This window comes from Sparus aurata, chromosome 7, assembly GCF_900880675.1.
Source record: "Sparus aurata chromosome 7, fSpaAur1.1, whole genome shotgun sequence".
NCBI classification, from domain to species: domain Eukaryota; kingdom Metazoa; phylum Chordata; class Actinopteri; order Spariformes; family Sparidae; genus Sparus; species Sparus aurata.
Genome location: NC_044193.1, coordinates 5,146,477 through 5,165,712, shown reverse-complemented (window position 1 = coordinate 5,165,712; position 19,236 = coordinate 5,146,477). Strand labels below are relative to the sequence as shown.

General features: G+C 47.5%; 1 protein-coding gene across 2 annotated transcripts in view; it reads right to left on the bottom strand.

Annotated features, from left to right (window-relative positions):
• itga5 (integrin, alpha 5 (fibronectin receptor, alpha polypeptide)) overlaps positions 1-19,236 on the bottom strand; it is a 43,637-nt gene that overhangs the window by 23,910 nt on the left and 491 nt on the right. For both annotated transcript variants that reach the window (XM_030423143.1, XM_030423142.1), the window contains exons 2-8: positions 8,213-8,343; positions 3,203-3,300; positions 1,037-1,160; positions 824-885; positions 673-718; positions 456-581; positions 315-359 (exon numbers count right to left, since the gene is read on the bottom strand). In XM_030423143.1, the coding sequence (XP_030279003.1) occupies positions 315-359; positions 456-581; positions 673-718; positions 824-885; positions 1,037-1,160; positions 3,203-3,300; positions 8,213-8,343 (632 nt within the window). The remainder of the gene's footprint in view (positions 1-314; positions 360-455; positions 582-672; positions 719-823; positions 886-1,036; positions 1,161-3,202; positions 3,301-8,212; positions 8,344-19,236) is intronic.

Genomic DNA, 19,236 nt, shown 5'->3' with positions numbered 1-19,236 from the left:
TCAGTTGTTAGAGGAATGCTGCAACATTGTTTTACTCTAAAGTACGATACTTTACCAAACTGTATTTCTGCACAGTTTTTGATTAAGTGCAGTTGCGCGCTAGTTGAATTCCTAAATAGATCCGCACTATCTCCTCGATCTCTTCCCAACTCGTCCCTCTCTCACATTTTCGTCCGATTATTTGTTGGTAAAAGTGTCATTAGATCTCATCAATGCTCTTGTCGTCGTGAATACATTTTTATTTAGTTATTTCCTTGATTTTATCAGCAAAAAATAATACAAATGAACAATGAAACCCCTTTTTAATGACTCACCTTCCACCTGATCACCACTGAATTCCCCGACGGCGACAGAGTAGCCTGCAGGCATAAAGAACGGACATCAGCCTCGGAAAAAAAAACAAATGAAGATGCGTGTAAATGTGTTATAAATAGAAGCGCTAAGAATCCTCTCACCTTGATAGCTGTCGTCGTGTGCAGACTGGACCTGTTTGGTCTGGATCTGTCTCTCCACAGACTGCATGAAATAGCCTGGGTAGTACGACCTGATGATGTCCTCCTTAGGTGCAGAGATCACCTGACCTAAAGTAAGACCAAAGGGAAATGAAAATAAACTCAGAAGGATATTCTGAGGCTTGGTTTTTTAAGTGGGTGACTGGTATGCCCTACATACCTTGCCAGAAGTAGCTCCCCGGCCCTCCCAGCACCACTTTGCCATCCTGAAAGATAAAACTGGCAAATCACTACAATGAAAAAAGGGGGGGGGGGAAGAGATGAGATTACCCAGGAAACCTCTGGTGGTTTAACAGGAAGATGGTTATTACCGTTGTGAAGTCAGCGCTGAATCCTCCCTGACAGTAACCTTGTCCCCCCTCATCACTGATCTCTGAAACACAGTGAGGTCGTACCGTGAATTATCTGATGCAATAAGTATTTAATAAAAGCCAGAGCTTCTGGTTTCAAGGGGATTGAACCGCATCAAGACATTATATGCAATGAAAACCACGTACGAGACAGTTTCCGTTACGGACAGTTACCTGTGCGGCAGGGAGCGTACTCGACAAACTTGGTAAAATTACGGGCAGAGAGGTAGCAGGCTCCTGTCGCGTCAGAACGGGGGACGTCCTGTTCGGTCCGCCAAGAGTAGAGCGGGGCGCAGGCCTGGAGTAGAGAGGAGGAGGAGGAGGAGGAGGTGGTGGAGGGAGATGGGGATTGACAGGGAGGTAAAAGGGGAGGAGATGTGGTGATGAATGGGTGGTGAGCTTCAAGGTAGGAGATGTTTTTCCAGTTGCAACAACACCCCGGTGAACTCGGGGACGAGACCCGGGCCGAGGTCAGTGGTACATCTGGAGCGGGGTAACTCGACCCAGGTCACAACCTTCGCTATCAGACCAAACAAGAGGCGGCTCTACTTGGATGTCACGGAGGTCATGAAACATCTCTCTACAGTGCTGCGAGACTGGAGGTGAAAATTGAACTGGAATGGCAACAACGTAATGGACGGTAATGTGGGAGACAAATATATAACTGAGAACACTGACGGCACAGTGAGACATCAGTAAAAACACAACAAAGACAATAGATTTAGTGTTTTACTGCACATTATAAAGAAGTTTCGTCAGGAGGAAAGAAAGCCCGGGAAAGTCAGTCAAATTAACAGACTTTGAAGCTTTGTCCACACCTCTAGCGTCCGTTTTGCACATGAATGGCTCAGCAATAATACTTAATATTCAACATCTGGTTGGACTTTCAAACCAAATCTTTCTGATTTCACATCTTATGATATATTAAAGGGATATTCCGGTGTAAGTTTAATCCATGGTCCAACACACTGTGAAACTGTGTTAGACTCCCTCTCGAGAGATCAAGTTAGCAGACCGCTAACCAACCATCAACCTCAGAAACGACCGCACGACAACAATACACTGCAGTAAATGGATCCAAATATAAACCGCCACCAAAAAGCCACAAGTAATGCTCAGAACAGCACCAAACTTCAGCAACAGTACAAATAGGGTCTCAGCACATAGTCCGGGGCATCTAACCTCCGCTAGCTTAGCTGGATTTCTATTGTGAAGCTAAAAACAGATTTCAACTCTCCTCCATCAGCTTCCTGGTCGGGGAAGTCCCGACGCGACGATTACCGAGTGCGGTTAGAAATGCTCAATTCCGTTCTTTTCCCTGTCCGCTCTCGATAATAACTGTTATAAACTGGCAGGTAAGACACATATGAACTTTGATTGCTTTTCCATGGAGTCATAATCATACATTTTCATCCATGAGCCGCGGAACTCTACTGCACTCGGTAATCGACTTGTCGAGACTTCCCGTCAACAGGAAGCTGCTGCAGAAGAGTGGTAAATTTTTTCAGCTTTTCAGTAGAAATCCAGCTAAGCTAGCGGAGGTTAGATGCCCCGGACTATGTGCTGAGACCCTATTTGTACTGTTGCTGAAGTTTGGTGCTGTTCTGAGCATTATTTGTGGCTTTTTGGTGTCGGGTTTATATTTGGATCCATTTACTGCAGTGTATTGTTGTCGTGCGGTCGTTTCTGAGGTTGATAAAACTCCGTAAATTAGCGGTCTGCTAAATTGATCTCTCGAGAGGGATTCTAACACAGTTTCATGGTTTGTTAGACCATGGATTAAATTTACACCGGAATATCCCTTTAAGGGAATTTGGACTTACTAATACTAATGAAACAGCCAAAGTTTGGTTCAGTTCCAGTGCAACAAAGACTCGGTTGTAACAACATGTAACATAAACTAAAATAAATCAATCTTGATGATGAGACACAACTGGTGGCTAAAGTCCTGTGCACGACCCAAACAAACGCCCAAACTTCCCAAATATTGGAGTGTTCTGGCTCTTTAGACTACTTAGGGGAGTTCACTCCGGGAAAAGATGCTAGAGGGGAAACTAAAGCATCTAACTTAGGAGTGAAGTGGCCATTGACCGGATTATTTGAGGGAGTGAGAACAGGCTGGAGGGTACGTATCACAGTTGGGTTTGAAAGGGACATCCTTGAAACGTCATTCACAATAAAAAGATGGTACAAAGGACATCACCGAAGTTTCTCGCAGCCTTGAGGCCAGAACAGGCCTCACGGGAGAGCAGCAGTTGTGAGATGTAAACCTGAAACTCCAGTGCTTCTTCTACCCCACCCCCACCCCCCCCAATATCATCTCTGAGAGGGTCACCTTACCAGAATTGTGTCACCGTGTGAACGCACAGTGGCGCCGAACCACTGGTGGGACTTGAATTCAACCTGTTCTGTTTTGTTCAGCACGACGGTTCGATCCCCTGAGAAAAGCACAAGAGAAACGACAGTGAGTTACAGCGGTATGACAAAACATGTATTGCTTCAGCTGGACTCTGAGTACGCTCGTTCTATCTTCCCCTTCCCAGGCCCTTGTGAACATCTGGACATTTGGCAGAAAAGCAGGCTTTAAGGCTCCAGTTTAACTATTTTTTCAGGACAATCAGGGCGAGAATTTATCAGCTGCTCGGCCACTTCAGGACGTGATAGCTCTCTTAGCTTAGCCGGGTTTGGACTGGACTCGCCTCGCTTAACCTCGCTGACCCCTGCGGTCTGTTTGACCACCTGTCCACTAACACTGATCTCCCACATCGACGCTCCGACGGCAGCAGGTGTCGTGACAGATGGCGCCGGGGGTCAGGTTTTAAACTCAACTTCATTGGAAGGCAGACGCGCCGCAGTTGAGAGTGAAACGCAAACAAATTGATTAATCGAACAAGCCACATCACTTCCAGTTAGCTGTCAGCTGAGAGCGTGAGGTGACCTCCATTAGGGCAAGACCAACCTCAGCAGGAAGAACTCCACCCTGTAGACTCATTTCCCCTGTAAACTGTCAAACCACAGTCGTGTTGCAACACAAGCAGAGCATCATCTCTCAGGGACTGACGACTGACACACACTGCAAGAGATCGAGACCTTTGTGAATGTCAAGAAATGCAGGCTGTGCGTCAGGCCTCTCTGTCCAACGCCTTCCTCCCGCCGGCCAACAAGGCAGCTTGGAGTCGCTCCGTGTCTTTGTGGAAACAGCTCGGGGGGGGGCCGGGGTCCAAGCAAAACATACACACTGTGGCCCGGCTTCCTCATAGCAACCTCTCAGTCATCTCTGTTTAGGCACACACTTTCTGTCTCCCCTTCTCCGTTTTCATTTTCAATATTATCTTCATCTTCCGATTCATTTTTCTTTCACTATCTCGCTTCTGCGCCCGTCTCTCCTTCGCTGCTTCCCCTCACCCAAGACGGTAAGCGGAGGGGATTATAGTTTTTTAATAACCCAAACTATTTCTGCTTAATCTCCAACACTGGGCTTTTTCCTGCTAATGTTATTCATCATGGACCTACAGCAGCCCGCCCCCTTGCCGCCGCCGCCGCTCTGTTAAGTGGCCAGAAAGTGTGAAAAGAAGTGCTTTAGCCATACAGGCAATAACACGACCAGCACTTCAAACGGCTTCTTACGAGCTTGTTACTTTAACTAATCTGCCTTAGCTGCGTGGCACCCTCACTTAAAGCGTACACCTTCTTAATATTTTCATAACTCAGGGGGTCTTTGTTTGGATAAGGCCGATGCAGAGCCACCAGAGAAGGGCAGGAGCCGAGGAGGGACCGCGTCGGTTTGAGTCATGTTACCGAGGCAGCCAGACAAAAAAAAAAAAAAAAGAAAGAAAGAGGCCTCTTAAATCCATACAGCATAACTGTGATCGCTTATCGGGGGCCGTGTAATGGCGAGGCAGCGCCGCGATGTGCAGCAGCGCTCACATGGTCGCATTCGCCACAGCGTTTCGTTCTGTGTCGGTAACGGCCCGTGAGAAGTTCTGTTTGTTGTCTGCCAGCTGGAGTCACGTGAAGTGCTTTCAGTGAAAACGGAGGAGATCCAGAGGGTAGCAGACCCCGAGACGGGTCACAACAACGGCATGCCATCTGATCAGAACCCCCCAGAGAGGACGCTGATGTGACAGAACCCACTACGGTTTCTCTCCCGGGACCAGCAGAGGAGCATCCATATAGAATCACTCTCGCCTTTGAACTGGGTGTGAGGGGGGGACGGCCATTAGTGGAGTTAGAGCCCCTCGTGTTGTGTGTGTGTGTTTGTGTGTGTGTGTTTTCGTGAAGACAAATGGCCAAATTCACTCATCACATCAGCTCGCCCCCCCCTGTGGGACAGCAGGGGGGACAGAGCGAGGGGGACAGAGCTCTGGTTTCTCCCTCTCTCCTCCCTCCCCTTCACTCCCTCTGGCCTTCTCACCCTCCCTCCCCCTTTCTTCCCATCCTGTATGAGCCACCCCCGCCCTCCCTCAACACACCCTCCCTACTGCCCTCTCTCCATTCAGATCCATTGAAAGACTCTTATCTCGATGGAAGAGGAAGTGGAGGAGGAGGAGGAGGAGGAGGAGGAGGAGGAGAGCTCTCAGGCCACTTTGACCCAATTAGTTAGGCTAATTAAGAGGGTCTGTGGCCTGTGGGTCAGAGCTCAAACACACCAAGAGACGGCGAGACCTCTGACACCACTTCGCTGGAGGAATATAGTTCTAAGTAGCAATAATGTGGAGGAAGATAGAGCGACATCGATTAGAAAATTAACCGCCGGCCATTTGGATTAATCAACGAGAATAGGACTCACTCCCAACAGTCCCCCTTAATTCAGTCGAGCCTCGTCCAATATCAGACTTGACGGCCCCGCATCACTTTAAATCTCAAACCACGCATAATTTAAAATCACTAAATTAGAGTTTTATACATTATTCCCCTTTCTTGCGACAGTGAGATCTGTCCCTTTATCTGGATCGGCACCAACAATGTGATGGGGTCTAATTTAGGGTTAAGACACATCCTCCACCCATGTTTCGGGGAAATGTGATCAGTAGTTTTTATGTAATCCTGCTGACAAACCAACCAACACGCACAGCGACGGTAGAAAACAAAACCTCTTTGGCTGAGTTGGAAGAAAAACTGACAAACACATGCTTGTTGCTGCTTTTTAAATGGAAAGATTTGCTGATTTATTTGTCATTTATGATATTAAATTAAAAGCTTCTGGGTTTTAAGGCGAACTATCGCCGACTACGGATGAAAAGTCTCTTGGTTGATCTGGCATATTTACAGTTGTGTTAATTAATAAGCACTGTCAAGTAAAATAATATTCTTGAGCTTTAGGACTTCTTTAATAGCCTTTTTGCTCTTTTTATTCTCAACCCAACAAAAACTCTAAATGCATGCCTGTTTTGCTCTACTGGTTGCAGAAGGGGAACTAAACATATTGATATATTCAACACTAACCCGAAGACAAAACGTAACGCGGCAGCGCTCCTTCACTCGAGCCGTCATAGTGGAGAATGAAAAATGGCATCATCATCACCGAGTGTCTTATTTATTGCTCGAGCTGTTACTATCCGGCTTGGCAGGGAAAAAAGTCACAGCTACAGTAAATGAACTGCAGCAGTAAATGTCATCCATGTAACAGCTGTTTGGCAGAGTCACATTTGCACGCAGATGTCCATGTATTGAGCGTTCCTCCTCCGTACGGCGGTTCCTGCCATGATCCAGATGTCGGAACCGAGCTCTGGCTCTCAAATCAGCTCCCCTTCAAAGCCCCCTTGAAAAAAAAGTGAATATGAAGGACGTTCTCCGACGACCCTGGGGGAACGACCTTCACTGCGAGGGCCTCGCCGCTCGCACATGACATCACTCGCTGCGGGCCTCCAGCCAGCGCCCGCTGGATGTGCAACACATTGTATGTTGCAAGAAAAAAAACAGTGCAAAAAAACAGCGGAGCAAAGGGTACCAAGCAGCGGTGTCCAATAAAAGAATGCTGTAAACCAGGCTTGTGAAACACTCAGTGGAATATTTCTCCCCATTGTGCAGTATGGACAGTAAATTTAAGTTGGCCGACGACGTTAAGCGTTTGATTTCTCAGGAAGGAGGCCAAGAGTGCTGCGGTACGTGTCCTTCTATGTTCAATCTAGTGCCTACAGATTGTCCCTATCCTCACCTCGCCAGGGCTCCGCTGTGCCAAACAGGCTGAGGGGTTCTCTGTCAACAGACTGAAACACGAATCCATTCATTAGACAGCCTCACAGACTTCCTCACGCTCTCCCAAAACCACTTCACTTAATTCCGACTCGACCGGAGCCCCCTTTTGTCAGGACCGGTGCTGTCGGCTTCGTCTGACGCACAAACAGGACGTTTCTTTGTCCGACCCTTATTTGTTTATTGGTTGCTTATCTCCCAAATAGCTCCCGGGGCAAGACAACACAAACAGGACTCAGGAGGAAGGGAGGAGTATCCTTCAGAAACCTCTTCAGCACCCCATTATCCTTTTCATTCCCCCCCCCCGCCCCTGAAAGAAGAGGACACAAACAGGAAAAAAAGGGATCATCCAGGAACCAACGGAGCCAACAACTGAACACTGACGCCTGATCCAGACCCGCTGATGACAACAGGCGCAGGGAGGAAATGCTCTGCCGGCTCCAGAAGGGAATAAAGAAGCAGCAAACCTGATTTTAAATGCAATCACAATCTTTAAAGGCTCTCCAAACACCAGGTAGTCACAGATTTTGAACTCAAGACAGCAGCATGCACTCATTTTCCCTACAGCAAGAAGAGTTAGCTTCAGGGAAAAGAGTCTTAAAAAGCATTTGTTGGAGATTTGTCTTCCAACCAAATGTCAGGAAAATACAAATGAGGGGTTGAAAGAGCTCAGAGTAAAGTTCAAGAACGTTCCAATCACTTCAAGTGACAGCCTGGCATGTTGCTCAAGTGATAAGAAATCCGACTTTTCTCTTGTAGCTGAGGAGCGGGTGCAAAAGTTGACTAGCTTCCCGCGATGTGTCAAATGTCAGAGGGTGGGATGGTTACTGTCATGAAGCTTTACAACAGACGCAAAGTGGAACTGAAAAACGCTCCACATTTGTCAGTCTCGCTCGCATCTGGTGTCAGAAGTCAGGAGATGTTTGTTTAGTCTTAAAAATATTAAAATATCGGTTAACATTATTGATTGTGTGGATTAAAAAACAGATTTTGTTGAAATCAAGCATTTTCCGAGAGGTTTTTTTCGAATTCAAGCGCGTTCCTAACCTTGAAAATAAACAGATGAACTTACAATTAAGCATTTTAAACTTTCAGGACTCTGTGCAAACCCTAAAACACAGTTTGGTCGACAGTGCATATACAGAGAACGCTTACCTTCGCTGTCAAACTCGATGGCGTGACAGTCCGTGTGGCCGAGGCTCCACGGACAGTAGAAGACGGATCCTCCCTCCGTAACGTTGACCTGCCTCGTGTTGGCCTTGGGAGCTCCGATCACCACACTCACACTGCAAACCAGAGGCAGAAAGAGGGACAACCGTTAAACTGTGTGTGTTTAATCAACGTTAGCATTATGTCAGACCTTCTGGGAGCTTGGAAAGTTAATCAGTACCCCTTATTGCCGAAACTTTGGCATGTTTGTTGACAAATTGGTGAAACTGTAAGTGAATTTGTCCTGATCTGAAGATCCGTGTGCGTGCTCCCGTGTCACCTTATAATCCACGTTAAAAACAGAGACAAGTTTACCAAACCAGAGGATCCTTACAAACCTGAAACTCTCTGCCAAACTATTGCTAAAGGTTTGTAGCTCTTAGCCTGGCCTTAATTAAAAATTGCATTCCAGACCTCCCACTTGACGGCTTTCAACACGGTGCAGTGCGCACGCTTTACTGCCGTACTCTGACTCAGAAGCAAAACATTTTAACAGGTTGCAGCTCTGGTTTACATAATCCCCGTTCAACCAGAGGGGAGGTGGTGGTGGTGGTGGTGGGGGGGGGGGGGGGGGAGACTGCTGCTATGACATGTGCACATGTGACGCTCGGAGACATGTTCAAGTCCACTTGTGCAGTCGGACACACAAAGAGAAGCACTCACACGGTCACACGTGAATCCCTGTGGGGCGGATTGGATAGGAAAACAAGAAAGCAGACAGGCTAAGTGGAGTCGCACTCTTTGTTTCTTCAGCTGGGGCACTAAACTTCCACGTCCTTGGAGCCGCAGGAAGAGCCGCCGACCGCTTTAGCCGACGTGGAAAGAAATCCGTCAGGTTACAGGTGAGCGCACGGCTAATCACGTGCAGGACGGCCTTCGGAGATGAAAGAGGGATGGCGGGCGGAGAGCGATGATACGTTAATGGAGGAAACCAGGATTTTTGGGCTTGGCGAAGTTGGAAAAAAAAAATACCTCCCGGTAGTTAATGCATCTTAAGTGGATGACTTAGGCATTACCTCATCCTAGAACCCACTTGACCCTGACAAGCATCACACACACAGTTTCTGGCATTGATGTGGGCAAAGGAGTCGAGGACCACTGAGACCAGACGGTGTCCTGGGGGCTCCGACAGAGGAAGAGCACACCCTTTCCTGGCCGAGATCTCCCAATAGTCCATGAACGTTTACATTTTGGTTAAACTTAGCATCCTGCCCCCCCAAGGGTAACTACTCAGCAGGGTCCAGAGGAAGCCGGGGAGCCAGCCATGACTCAAAAAGCAGTTAAAACCGAGCAATATCCCAAAGCCTTGTGATCCACGGTAATTAATCCCACTGAACCTATCTATTACCTCAGATGACAAAATGCAGAAAGTTATGGGACGGCTAGTGGAAAGAGTGGGCCGGGTCGTGGTGGTGGTCAGCACAAAGCTTTCAAATCATTTCAGCATCTCCCCGGGTTTTGAAAACACACAACTGTGGGGAGAACAAAGGGAACGCCACACGGAGGAGAAGTTACGAGTTCAGTATCACGGCGTTACTGCGGTCTTAATACCTCAGAAGAGATACAGCGCAATGCCAAGTCCAAATGTGGAGCAGAAAAACTTCTGGTTTGTGTTGGAAGAGAGAAACAGAAACAAACCAGTCTTGACTCGGAGAGCCAAGAAACAGCTCCCGACCGCATGTGCAGACCCAGGAATATCCCCGCACAGCAGCACAGCTCCACCTGTGCAGTAATCTAAATCACAGAGAGGCTTCCTGGTCGGGGGATTCTCACGATGAGACGGCCGAGGATCTCTCTCGCCGCGTCCAAAACTCACAGATATGCAGGCAGTCCGTAAATATTTAACGCGAGCTCTGTTAAAGTGTTTTGAACGAGAACTACAAGGCAGCACCTGCAGGACCTGGAACTTTAAAAAAAGATTAACTGTGCTTGAATCGTTACGTGTGTTGAACAAAAAAGGCTTTAAAAGTGTTTGCAGCAGAGAGAAGAAGAGGGATCAACTCATCTTAGCAGAAATAATCGGATGCATGCACATGTACGCAGCAAACTCTAACGAGGCCACAGAAACTGGAAGCTGCTGCATCTTTTTTTTTTTTTTTTTTTGCTTTTTTCTGTTGAATCAGACTTGAACGGAGTCCAGCTGTAGTTGGCCGTGGCAGCTTTTCAAAGGGGGGGAGGAAAAAATACAGGAAATAACAAAACAAGCAGATCACGCTTTAATCAGCAAGCTGGCAGTTGAGGCCAGTTTTCACGACCTTGCACAGATGCATGCAGATGTGCAGACAGTCACACACGAACACGGGGGCTGATAGCGATCTTAAAAGTGCTGCAAATTAGCATTTAATGGGTCTTTATCTGGTCGAGGATCAGTCTGGTTCTTAACTGGCATTTCTCCGCCCTTCACCTTATCTGCCGGCCGTGAGCTCAGACGGTGGAGCTTTTGTTCCGTTTGCATCTAATGAAGCTCTGACTGCGGCCGGCTGAGTGCTGCATTGCAAATTCCTTTGTGAGGAGTAAGTGGAGTGTATGTATGGCTCCTGGGATGGGTATGCAAATATATGTAATTGGCAGTGGTGGGAGGGGGAGCGATCCTCAGCTGTTCAGTTGAAAGACAAACTCATCGGGTTGCAAACTCTTCGCCGCGGTGGCCAAAAGTGAGTCTAGACAAAAGCAGCGTTCACAGAGGGGATTGAAAGCAGCGCCATCACAGCAGGGAGAGCTCAGAACAACATCTGTGAAGCCACGAAACGGTCGTGAGTGATGCTCCCTGAAATGTTTTGGCTGCTGGAGGATTAAACAAGTCCTTCCCCGTGTTGCTATGGACAAAACAGCGTTTCACAAGAGGGTGGACTTGAGCAATGTCCTTAGTTATGGGTGTAGGCTGGATGAGGAGCATTAGCGGCTTCACCATGTCTAGCATAGCCCCAAACCCCAACCAGCTGCCATACAGCAGCCACTAATGGCCTCCACCAACCAGCTGACAATTAAGCATTAATTAAACTACTGTGAGGGATTCTGGGCTGCGAGCGAGGAATGCGTAAACAAGAGCTCCACTGTAAGTGAGGACTGAGGGTTCGTCTCATCGGAGGACACCAAAAAATCTCCCACCACACCATAATTGCCAGACTGCGACCACTTTTTTATGTGGGGTTGAGAAATTAGGGGTGATGCAGAGTGCTGGAACTCGCTGATGTGACACTCTGGTGCCGAGACATCGCTAATAAAAGGTCTGTGATGAGGTTACAGAGGAAGTTGTCACGGGGCGAATTCCTCTGTTACCCCCCACCCACCCGTCAGCCCAGACATTTTTCTTTTCCTCCATTCCACATCTAATTGTCTTCCATCCCAGCTGCAGAGGCTGATGTCACTCCAACACTATTATAACCAGTTTGAGCAAGAAAGAGAAAAAGTTACAATCACGTTTGTTAGACCCCCTTCAGAGCCGAATGCAGTCACCATCTGCGGTCATAAACACGACTCAACGAGCGCTCCGGCACAGATGCAAAGGGATGGAAGTGGTGGGGGGGGGAAATATGGAGAAGTGGCCTTCACGTCTCAGCAACACCTCAGTAAAAAAAAAAAAAAAAGTACAGTGACCCGCGGAGTTCATGCTGAGCTATCAACACATGCTTAAACGCTGGAGTGGTTCCATATCAGTAAAAGAAGTCAGAGGCAGTGATCCGATGCGAGCCACAGGCAGCACTTGACCTTCACTGCTCTCATTCCAGCGGCAGAGAACCGGAGCATGCCAAAATAAAGGGCTGCACCCAACGGTTATTTTCCCTGTTGATTAATCTGTTTGTTTTCTCGGCAAACTGGTTTGTTGTTCGGTCTAGAAAATGTCTAAAAATGGTAAAAATTCCCTCCCGAAGCCGGAGAGGACGTGCTCAAAACGTCACGTTCTGTCCACAACCCAGAGATATTCAGTTTACCGTCAGAAAAAAGTTAAAATATTTAGATTTTCTTACATACATTTCTCTAATCGATTGATCTATTATGACAATAACGACTGATTATTCAAAAAGAAGAAGTTCGGCTCAGTCTAACGTGTTTTTAGTGTACTCTTTTATATTGTGTTGCTGATTTGATGTTCGTTTTCTGTACTGTGTCTTTGAGTATTTAGAAAAGCGCTTTTAAATAAAATGTATTATTATTACTTAAAGGGCAACTTCACCAGTTTTACACATTAAGTTGTGCTTACAGGCTTTAAGGAGTATAACTGAATATGTGAAGAAAAAGTAGAATAAAGCCTTTTGTGGCTCCAGAGGAAGCTGCATGCAATCTAATAAATTACCTCCAGTGATGTCACTCAGTGGCTAAGTTGCATTGTGGGTAATGTAGGCGTCAGACTTTGAAATGAAGGAAGAATGTGAGCATTAAAAAAGGAGATATTTCTGGTTCTTATAATTTGTCAAGTCCACTGCTTTTCAAAATATGGTGCCTACATTACCCACAATGCAATATGGTGACTGGTCATTAAAAACAAAGGATCAGAACGGACTTTTTTCACATATGCAGTAGTCGAAGACCTGCAAACATACTTGGTGTAGTTACCCTTTAATTTTTGCTTCTCTAACCAAAAGCACAAGCATCTCTGCCCCCTCCGACTCTGGAGAATCACTTCCCCGACATAATCAAATGACACCTGGATCAATAAGAGTGGAAATATGGAGCCGGACAGCGAGCTAACATGTTCAACGAAATTAATGAATAGTCAATATTGCGGGGCAGCATGATGTCATTCTGCTGCAATATTGACTCTTCAAAGCATGCGTGGTGGCTCAGAGTGAGATCAGCTGAACGACAGACGTGAGAAGTGTGCGATGACTTATTTCTAGACCACATGGAGCCACACGAACCGTCTCGCGTCCTCCTCTCAGAGCCAAGGCCAGACAGAAGCTGTTTGAGTCCTTTGCGTCTGCCATATGGACGGCCGTCTCCTCGCACACCACATACGCACATGTTCTCCGTGCTGCTGTCCAGGAGCCGGGAGATGATGAGAGTAGCAGTGCCCGCTGTGATGGCGTGTGCTGCCGACTACAGAAAGTCTACTGTGCTGTGCTGAAGCCTCATTCCTTCAGATGGTCCTGTAAAAGCCGCAGGAGCAGATAGAGGATCTGTATGTTGCTCTACGTGGGCTTTTATACCATCCAAACCATCCAAGAGTGAAGTTGAAAGAGAGGCCGGAGCCCGCACCAATCAGTGTTGATCAGATAAACAGTCCAATATGTCAAGATTCTGATCCCACCATCGCCATAAAATCACTTCCTTGTTATCCTCAACAGGATCGCCGTGTCTGGCAACAGGTGGCCTGCGAATTACGAAGCGCTGCCGGCCAAGACGGCAAAACAATGTTTTTTTGTCATCCAGACGACGTCCAAAGGTAATTCACAACGATTGTTTATACGTGGTGATTTTACGCTACTCTGCAGCTGGGAAGGAGTAACAAACTCTGCTAACTGAATCAGTAAGTGGACACCGAGCTGATTTAGCGATTATTGTATTCAACCTTTTTCTTTGTTGCTATTAAAATTCTCTTTTCCTTTCTCTCGGCTTTATTGAAAGGACAGGCGAAGAGTGACAGGAAGCAAGAGGAGGGAGGGAGGGAGGGAGGGAGGGAGCGGATGGCGTGCAGCGAAGGGCCACAGGTCGGGTTTGAACCCTGGGCCACGGCGGCGAGGACACAGCCTTCCTTTCACCTTTTATTTCCCCGGGAAGACCCATTGGGATGAGATCAAGGCTTCTTTTACAACAGGGACCTGGATATCGTAGCAGCCACGCACGATCACAAAATATAAAAGCTTTTCAAACACAGTGGCCTCTAGAGATCAACAACCACATGCCTCCTTCTCTGCATTCCTGATGATGCCCGTAAATACAAAAACGTGTCTGATTTTAGATTTTTTTTTCCAAGTTATTCCATGACAAACGTGCATACTTTGACTTTTCAGCAGGCGGCAATCATCCAGCGACTGTATTTCACCCTCCTTGTGGGCGCTTTTACGGTTAATGTGTGTAAACCGTCAGCTGTTCTGTCAAAACCACCAAACACGCGCAGAGCAATTCGCAAGCGGCAACTGAGAAATTCGAAACATCCCTCCGCTTTACAAAGAAACCATCGAAATGACACGTGCTCAAGCATTTTCTCATACCAAACTGTTGCTCCCCCCCCCCCCACAAAAAAAAACACAAGCCCTCCCTCCTCTCTCTCACAGTCCAACCGCCCTAAAATCCTCCTGCGGGGAGCTTTACTGCCGCCGGTTCACACCTCTCCACAATGCCCACGTCAGGGGGTCCAGTCGTCTCACCTCAGGATAGAGAGGCTGTTGTATTAAACGTGCTGATTGGAGGGGGGGGGGGGGGGGGGGGGGGGAAGCAGCTGTTGAAACACTTCAGTGTGTGCACCCCCCAACTCCACCCGCACCCACACATGCACGCATACAATCGCACACACACATCCAGCGACAGTAATGCCCGGAGGTAACATCTCATTTCCATCTAAAATATGAGTTCTTATGCTAATCTGACCTCCAGCCAGTCGGGGTCTCACAGTGAACAGGCTCGAGGATGACGTCATCTGCTTATTGCTATATAAAGCACAGCTTTTATCAAGTTAGCATGGATGTGAGTCATAGAGTGACCCGGGGGGTTAAAGCAAACCAGACCTGCTGGTAGTCACAGATTAAATCTGGCAAAGTATGAGTCAGGACGACCCTGACCAGCGGCTAGCTCCACTCCGAGTGAGACATGACGTCCTCGGGGCATTCCCTGCGCAGCAGACGTGACAGCGGCCTCCTTTACACGCATCGCCACCTTCCACGCCGGCATCTTTTCCCAGTGAAAGGCACACAGGCTCATTATTTAAAGCCCCCTTTTTCACCAACAGAGCTGTAAAAGCTAGACAGGCACTTTAAGTTAGAGACAGAGTGCAGCCGCGCTAAGTATCCCGACTGACCTTTACAGCAGCAGACGCTAATGTTCCCCACCTACCGGCCTGATTACCTTCGGCGCGCGCAGCGTATGAAAACAGAAAATTAAAGCAAAACGGCCAATAAATTAAGAAAAGAAATGAGTCACGGTGAAAACCTGCTCAAATGGAAAACAGTAAACAATTTCTGCCGTCAGACAAAGGGCCCCATTGTCTGCACGCAACGCCAAGAACCTGGACGAAGAAGAAAAAAAAGGTTTGGCAGCCCAAATATACAAGCTGACGCTCCTGCAGCTCGAACACTTACGGGTTTGATTTAGAGGCGGGTCGGTAGAAAAGGACACCAATGAAAACAATAACAGAAACAAGACTGATCATATATGGAGAGGGACTTTCGGTGTAGACAGAGAAAACATTGCAGCTTTTAGTGGCCAAAAGAGACCCGGCGCCAATGTCAATATTAGTTCAACTCTAACCCCGTTTGGGAGGGTAAACTCCTGCAGCGGTGACCTACATGGACCGGACGACCTCGGCCGCGCGCTCGTCATGGTCGAGCCGTCCGCGAGCTGGTGCGCATCGCCCGACATGTCACAGAGACACGTGTGTGGACTGGAACATATTACTTCATCAGAGCGTCCTCCATCATTAGACATAGCTCTCAAATGACATTATAATCCCACTCGGGGACGGTGCTGCGAAAAGTATCAAAGAATCAGACTTGAGTAAAAGTAAAGATGTGGAGCTTAAATACTACTTTGTTACCCAGATAATACTATGGGTTGGTTTTTTAATTGCCAATTAAATAAATGAATTCCTCCACTTGATGACTGATGACAAACTTGGATGAGGGATGATTCTCGGCCCAGAGGAGACCCTCGGTGTGGATCCTGATGAAGGGACGGACTGAGGATTTCTTTTCTCACTGTCCACTTCACTTGCAATTAAGTTTAATGACAACGTTTCGGTACTTAGACCTTCACCGGGTTATTTTACAAGACAATGGGGGAGGCTGTCTTAAGTAGGGTTGCAGACTCATCCCTCAAAATCCCACCAAACACACCTGGACCAACAAATCTAACCCCACTGAATGAAAACATTGGACACTTTTAGCGATTTCTCAGTGAATAACGCATGAAACATTATGAAAATCAGGCACATTTAGGCGTCTGGTATCTATGAGTGAGTACAGAAGTTTGTTGGTTTGTCAGCAGGATTACAGAAAACCTGCTCAACATATTTCCACGAAAATTGGATGGAGGATGGGTCTCGGTCCAGAATAGAGATTTTAAAACACTTTTCATTCGTTTCTCAGGGAATAATGGATGAATTTTCATCAGGCGTATTTCAGTAGCTTGTATCTCTAACTGAGCACAAAGGGGGGAATGTTGGACCTCGGTTTAAAGTTAAGAAATAAATGCAGTGGAGGGAATGTTTTTACTTTAATCTATGTTCCTTCACAAGCCCAACATTCACTCGCGGAGAGGCACCAGGAGCCGTCTCGTCCCTTCTTCATACACTCCAGGACGGGTCTGTTATTATTTACAGCCCGTGACCTCTGGCTTCGTCTATCTCGGCATGATCCACTCCCTCATCTGTGCCTGGCACCGGAGACAGTCGGAGAGGAGTTACCGTTGTTTGATTACGAAGCGTTTGAGGAGAGAGCGAGCCCTCAGAAGTCCTTCCCGTGATGCAGCGGAGGGCGCGAGGAGTCGAAACCTGGCTCGACATTAAAACAAACACACGGACACTACGGGGGAACATTTGTCCTCCTGCCCTTTCCGGTGTTCATCTGACAAGAGCCGTCAGTTCACAGACTCTGTCCTCGGGCGTTTTCTTCCACGGTGGGCTGTCTGTCTAACCAGTGTCCAAACTTAATTGTGTTAGGCCGGGCCGAAGGGCACGACAGACCCGCATATATAAACTCGTTGTCAAAGATTGAGTGTCAAAGTGGGAGAAAGTGGGCCTTTGTGTTTGCAGGCCTGACAGGGACGTTTATGGACGGGAGAGCTGTCGTCCTCCCCTCATATCTGCATCTGCCATCAGCCTCATTTCACTACGATCCCACCAGCGATGAAGGTTTTTATCATGTGCTGGGAGCCGGGCCGACAGCAGCTCATCCGGACGAGAAGAAAGTCTCTGTGCAACCCTCAGCTGACCTCACCCCAGCTACTCCCCCCCCCTCCTCTCTCCCCCATGTCTCCAAAGTGTGGGGCGATGATGATGTGACGGCCCAAAAAAAAAAAAAGAAAAAGCGAGAGATAACAGAAACTCCTTCCATGACTCCACTGATATTGTTTCGTCGAGTGGACTTCTAAAGAAGCTGTGAATGAAAAGCAGCAGATACATGTGGTTTACAGATAAAGCAGTGACTCACGGCCTTAAATCTGCTCTCTCCTACTTTGTTTTCTTTGACATTTGACTTCTGAATACATATCATCCGCAGGAAAATTACAGGGCGCCGGGGCTGTAGGGAAGCTGCACTTAAACATTATTCCTGCTCCGCACACATACAAGCCATTGTCTCACCTCCTCCTCCTCCTCCTCCTCCTCCTCCTCCTCCATACACACCGCTGCAGAAAAGTTCAGATTAAGTCATCAGTAAGATGACGTCTACTCCGCCTCACACTTAATGAGACGGGGAGAGATGATGGGGAGGAAGGCTAGACAGTGGAGGGGGGGGAGGTCTACTTTACGGGATGGATGAATTAAAAAGCCCCGCAGAATGACATCAACATAGGAGGAAGTAAAGGAGGGGGGGGGGATGCTGGAGAGAGACGTCGGGTTCAAGCATTCAAGCCTCACGTCCTAAATCAAACCGCTCTCATGGAGCTCCTGCTTCCCAGACAGAGAGGTGAAGACCAATGGCAGCGGCAGGCTTTTAAAGAGACAGCTAAGGCCAGAGCTGGAGAGAGAGAGAGAGAGAGAGAGAGGGGGGAAATCTCCCCATGTCTGAGTGTCTGCCGTCCAGGGAAGTGGGGAGGAGAAACAGGGAAACTAGAGCTGCTGCTGGCGGCCCACTCGGCACAAAGCCCTTTTCTCAAATCCCAGCATGCTGGCTGGTTGAACAGTGGGCCGAGACACCGCTGGTGCTCAGCAGACACAGACAGACTCAGCCAGGAAGTCTGATTACGTCTGAGCGAAACCTTGACTGCGGCTGCATAACCTTTTGTTAATGATTGTTGGGATTACAGGGTCTGAGGCTCACCGAAATGTACAGAATGTGTGCAGCAACACGCCGTGCGGGATCTGTCAGCAGCTGGATTAACCCGTGCCTCACTCGTTGGTGCATCCTGATTGATTTAAAGGCTCCACACTGCTGCTTTGACTGAGGTATCAGACCTGACCACAGGCTTGTGTGTGTGTGTGCGTTTAAAACCCCCCAACATGACTCTCTTAAAGAAGAATGCGGAGACAACCACAACATGCTGGGTGTCACAGGGATCAGACCCAGCTGAGCCAGGAAGCATCACAATTAAAAGACCAATGAGATTACTGCAGGGTGAAAGTTAACAAGGTTTAACAGATTAAATGTCAACAGGATTAGGATGTGAGGGCGATTCCAAAAAGGTTTTCAGTCTTTGCTTGGGTTCATTCTCTCATTCTATAATGAAACGGCCACTCTTTTACATTACCACTATTGCATTTAATGTCTGGGAATCATTCGGAGCACAAATGCAATTTCCTGAATCTATTTAATTACACTGGGTTGTGTGCGCACTGAGGGCGTGTGCGCCGTGCGTAAAGCATGTGCCCAGAGATCACAGTATGTACACAACACCCAGAATTTAATATCAGAGCCGCAACAAGAACAACAAGAACAACAAAAACCACACGAATGATTTCAGCATTTCCAAAACAACAAAAAGGAAACTCGAGCTGTGACTTTAACAGGCGGGTTTGTAAAAATATCCTGAAGTTTGGCACAAAGGAAAAAACCTGCAATATAAACCAGTGGAAAGTTTGCACGTAGCATATTTGTCCCCACATTGAACACTGTAAACAAATGTTTCAGGTTTTTATCCCGGAAGAGCCCACTTTCATT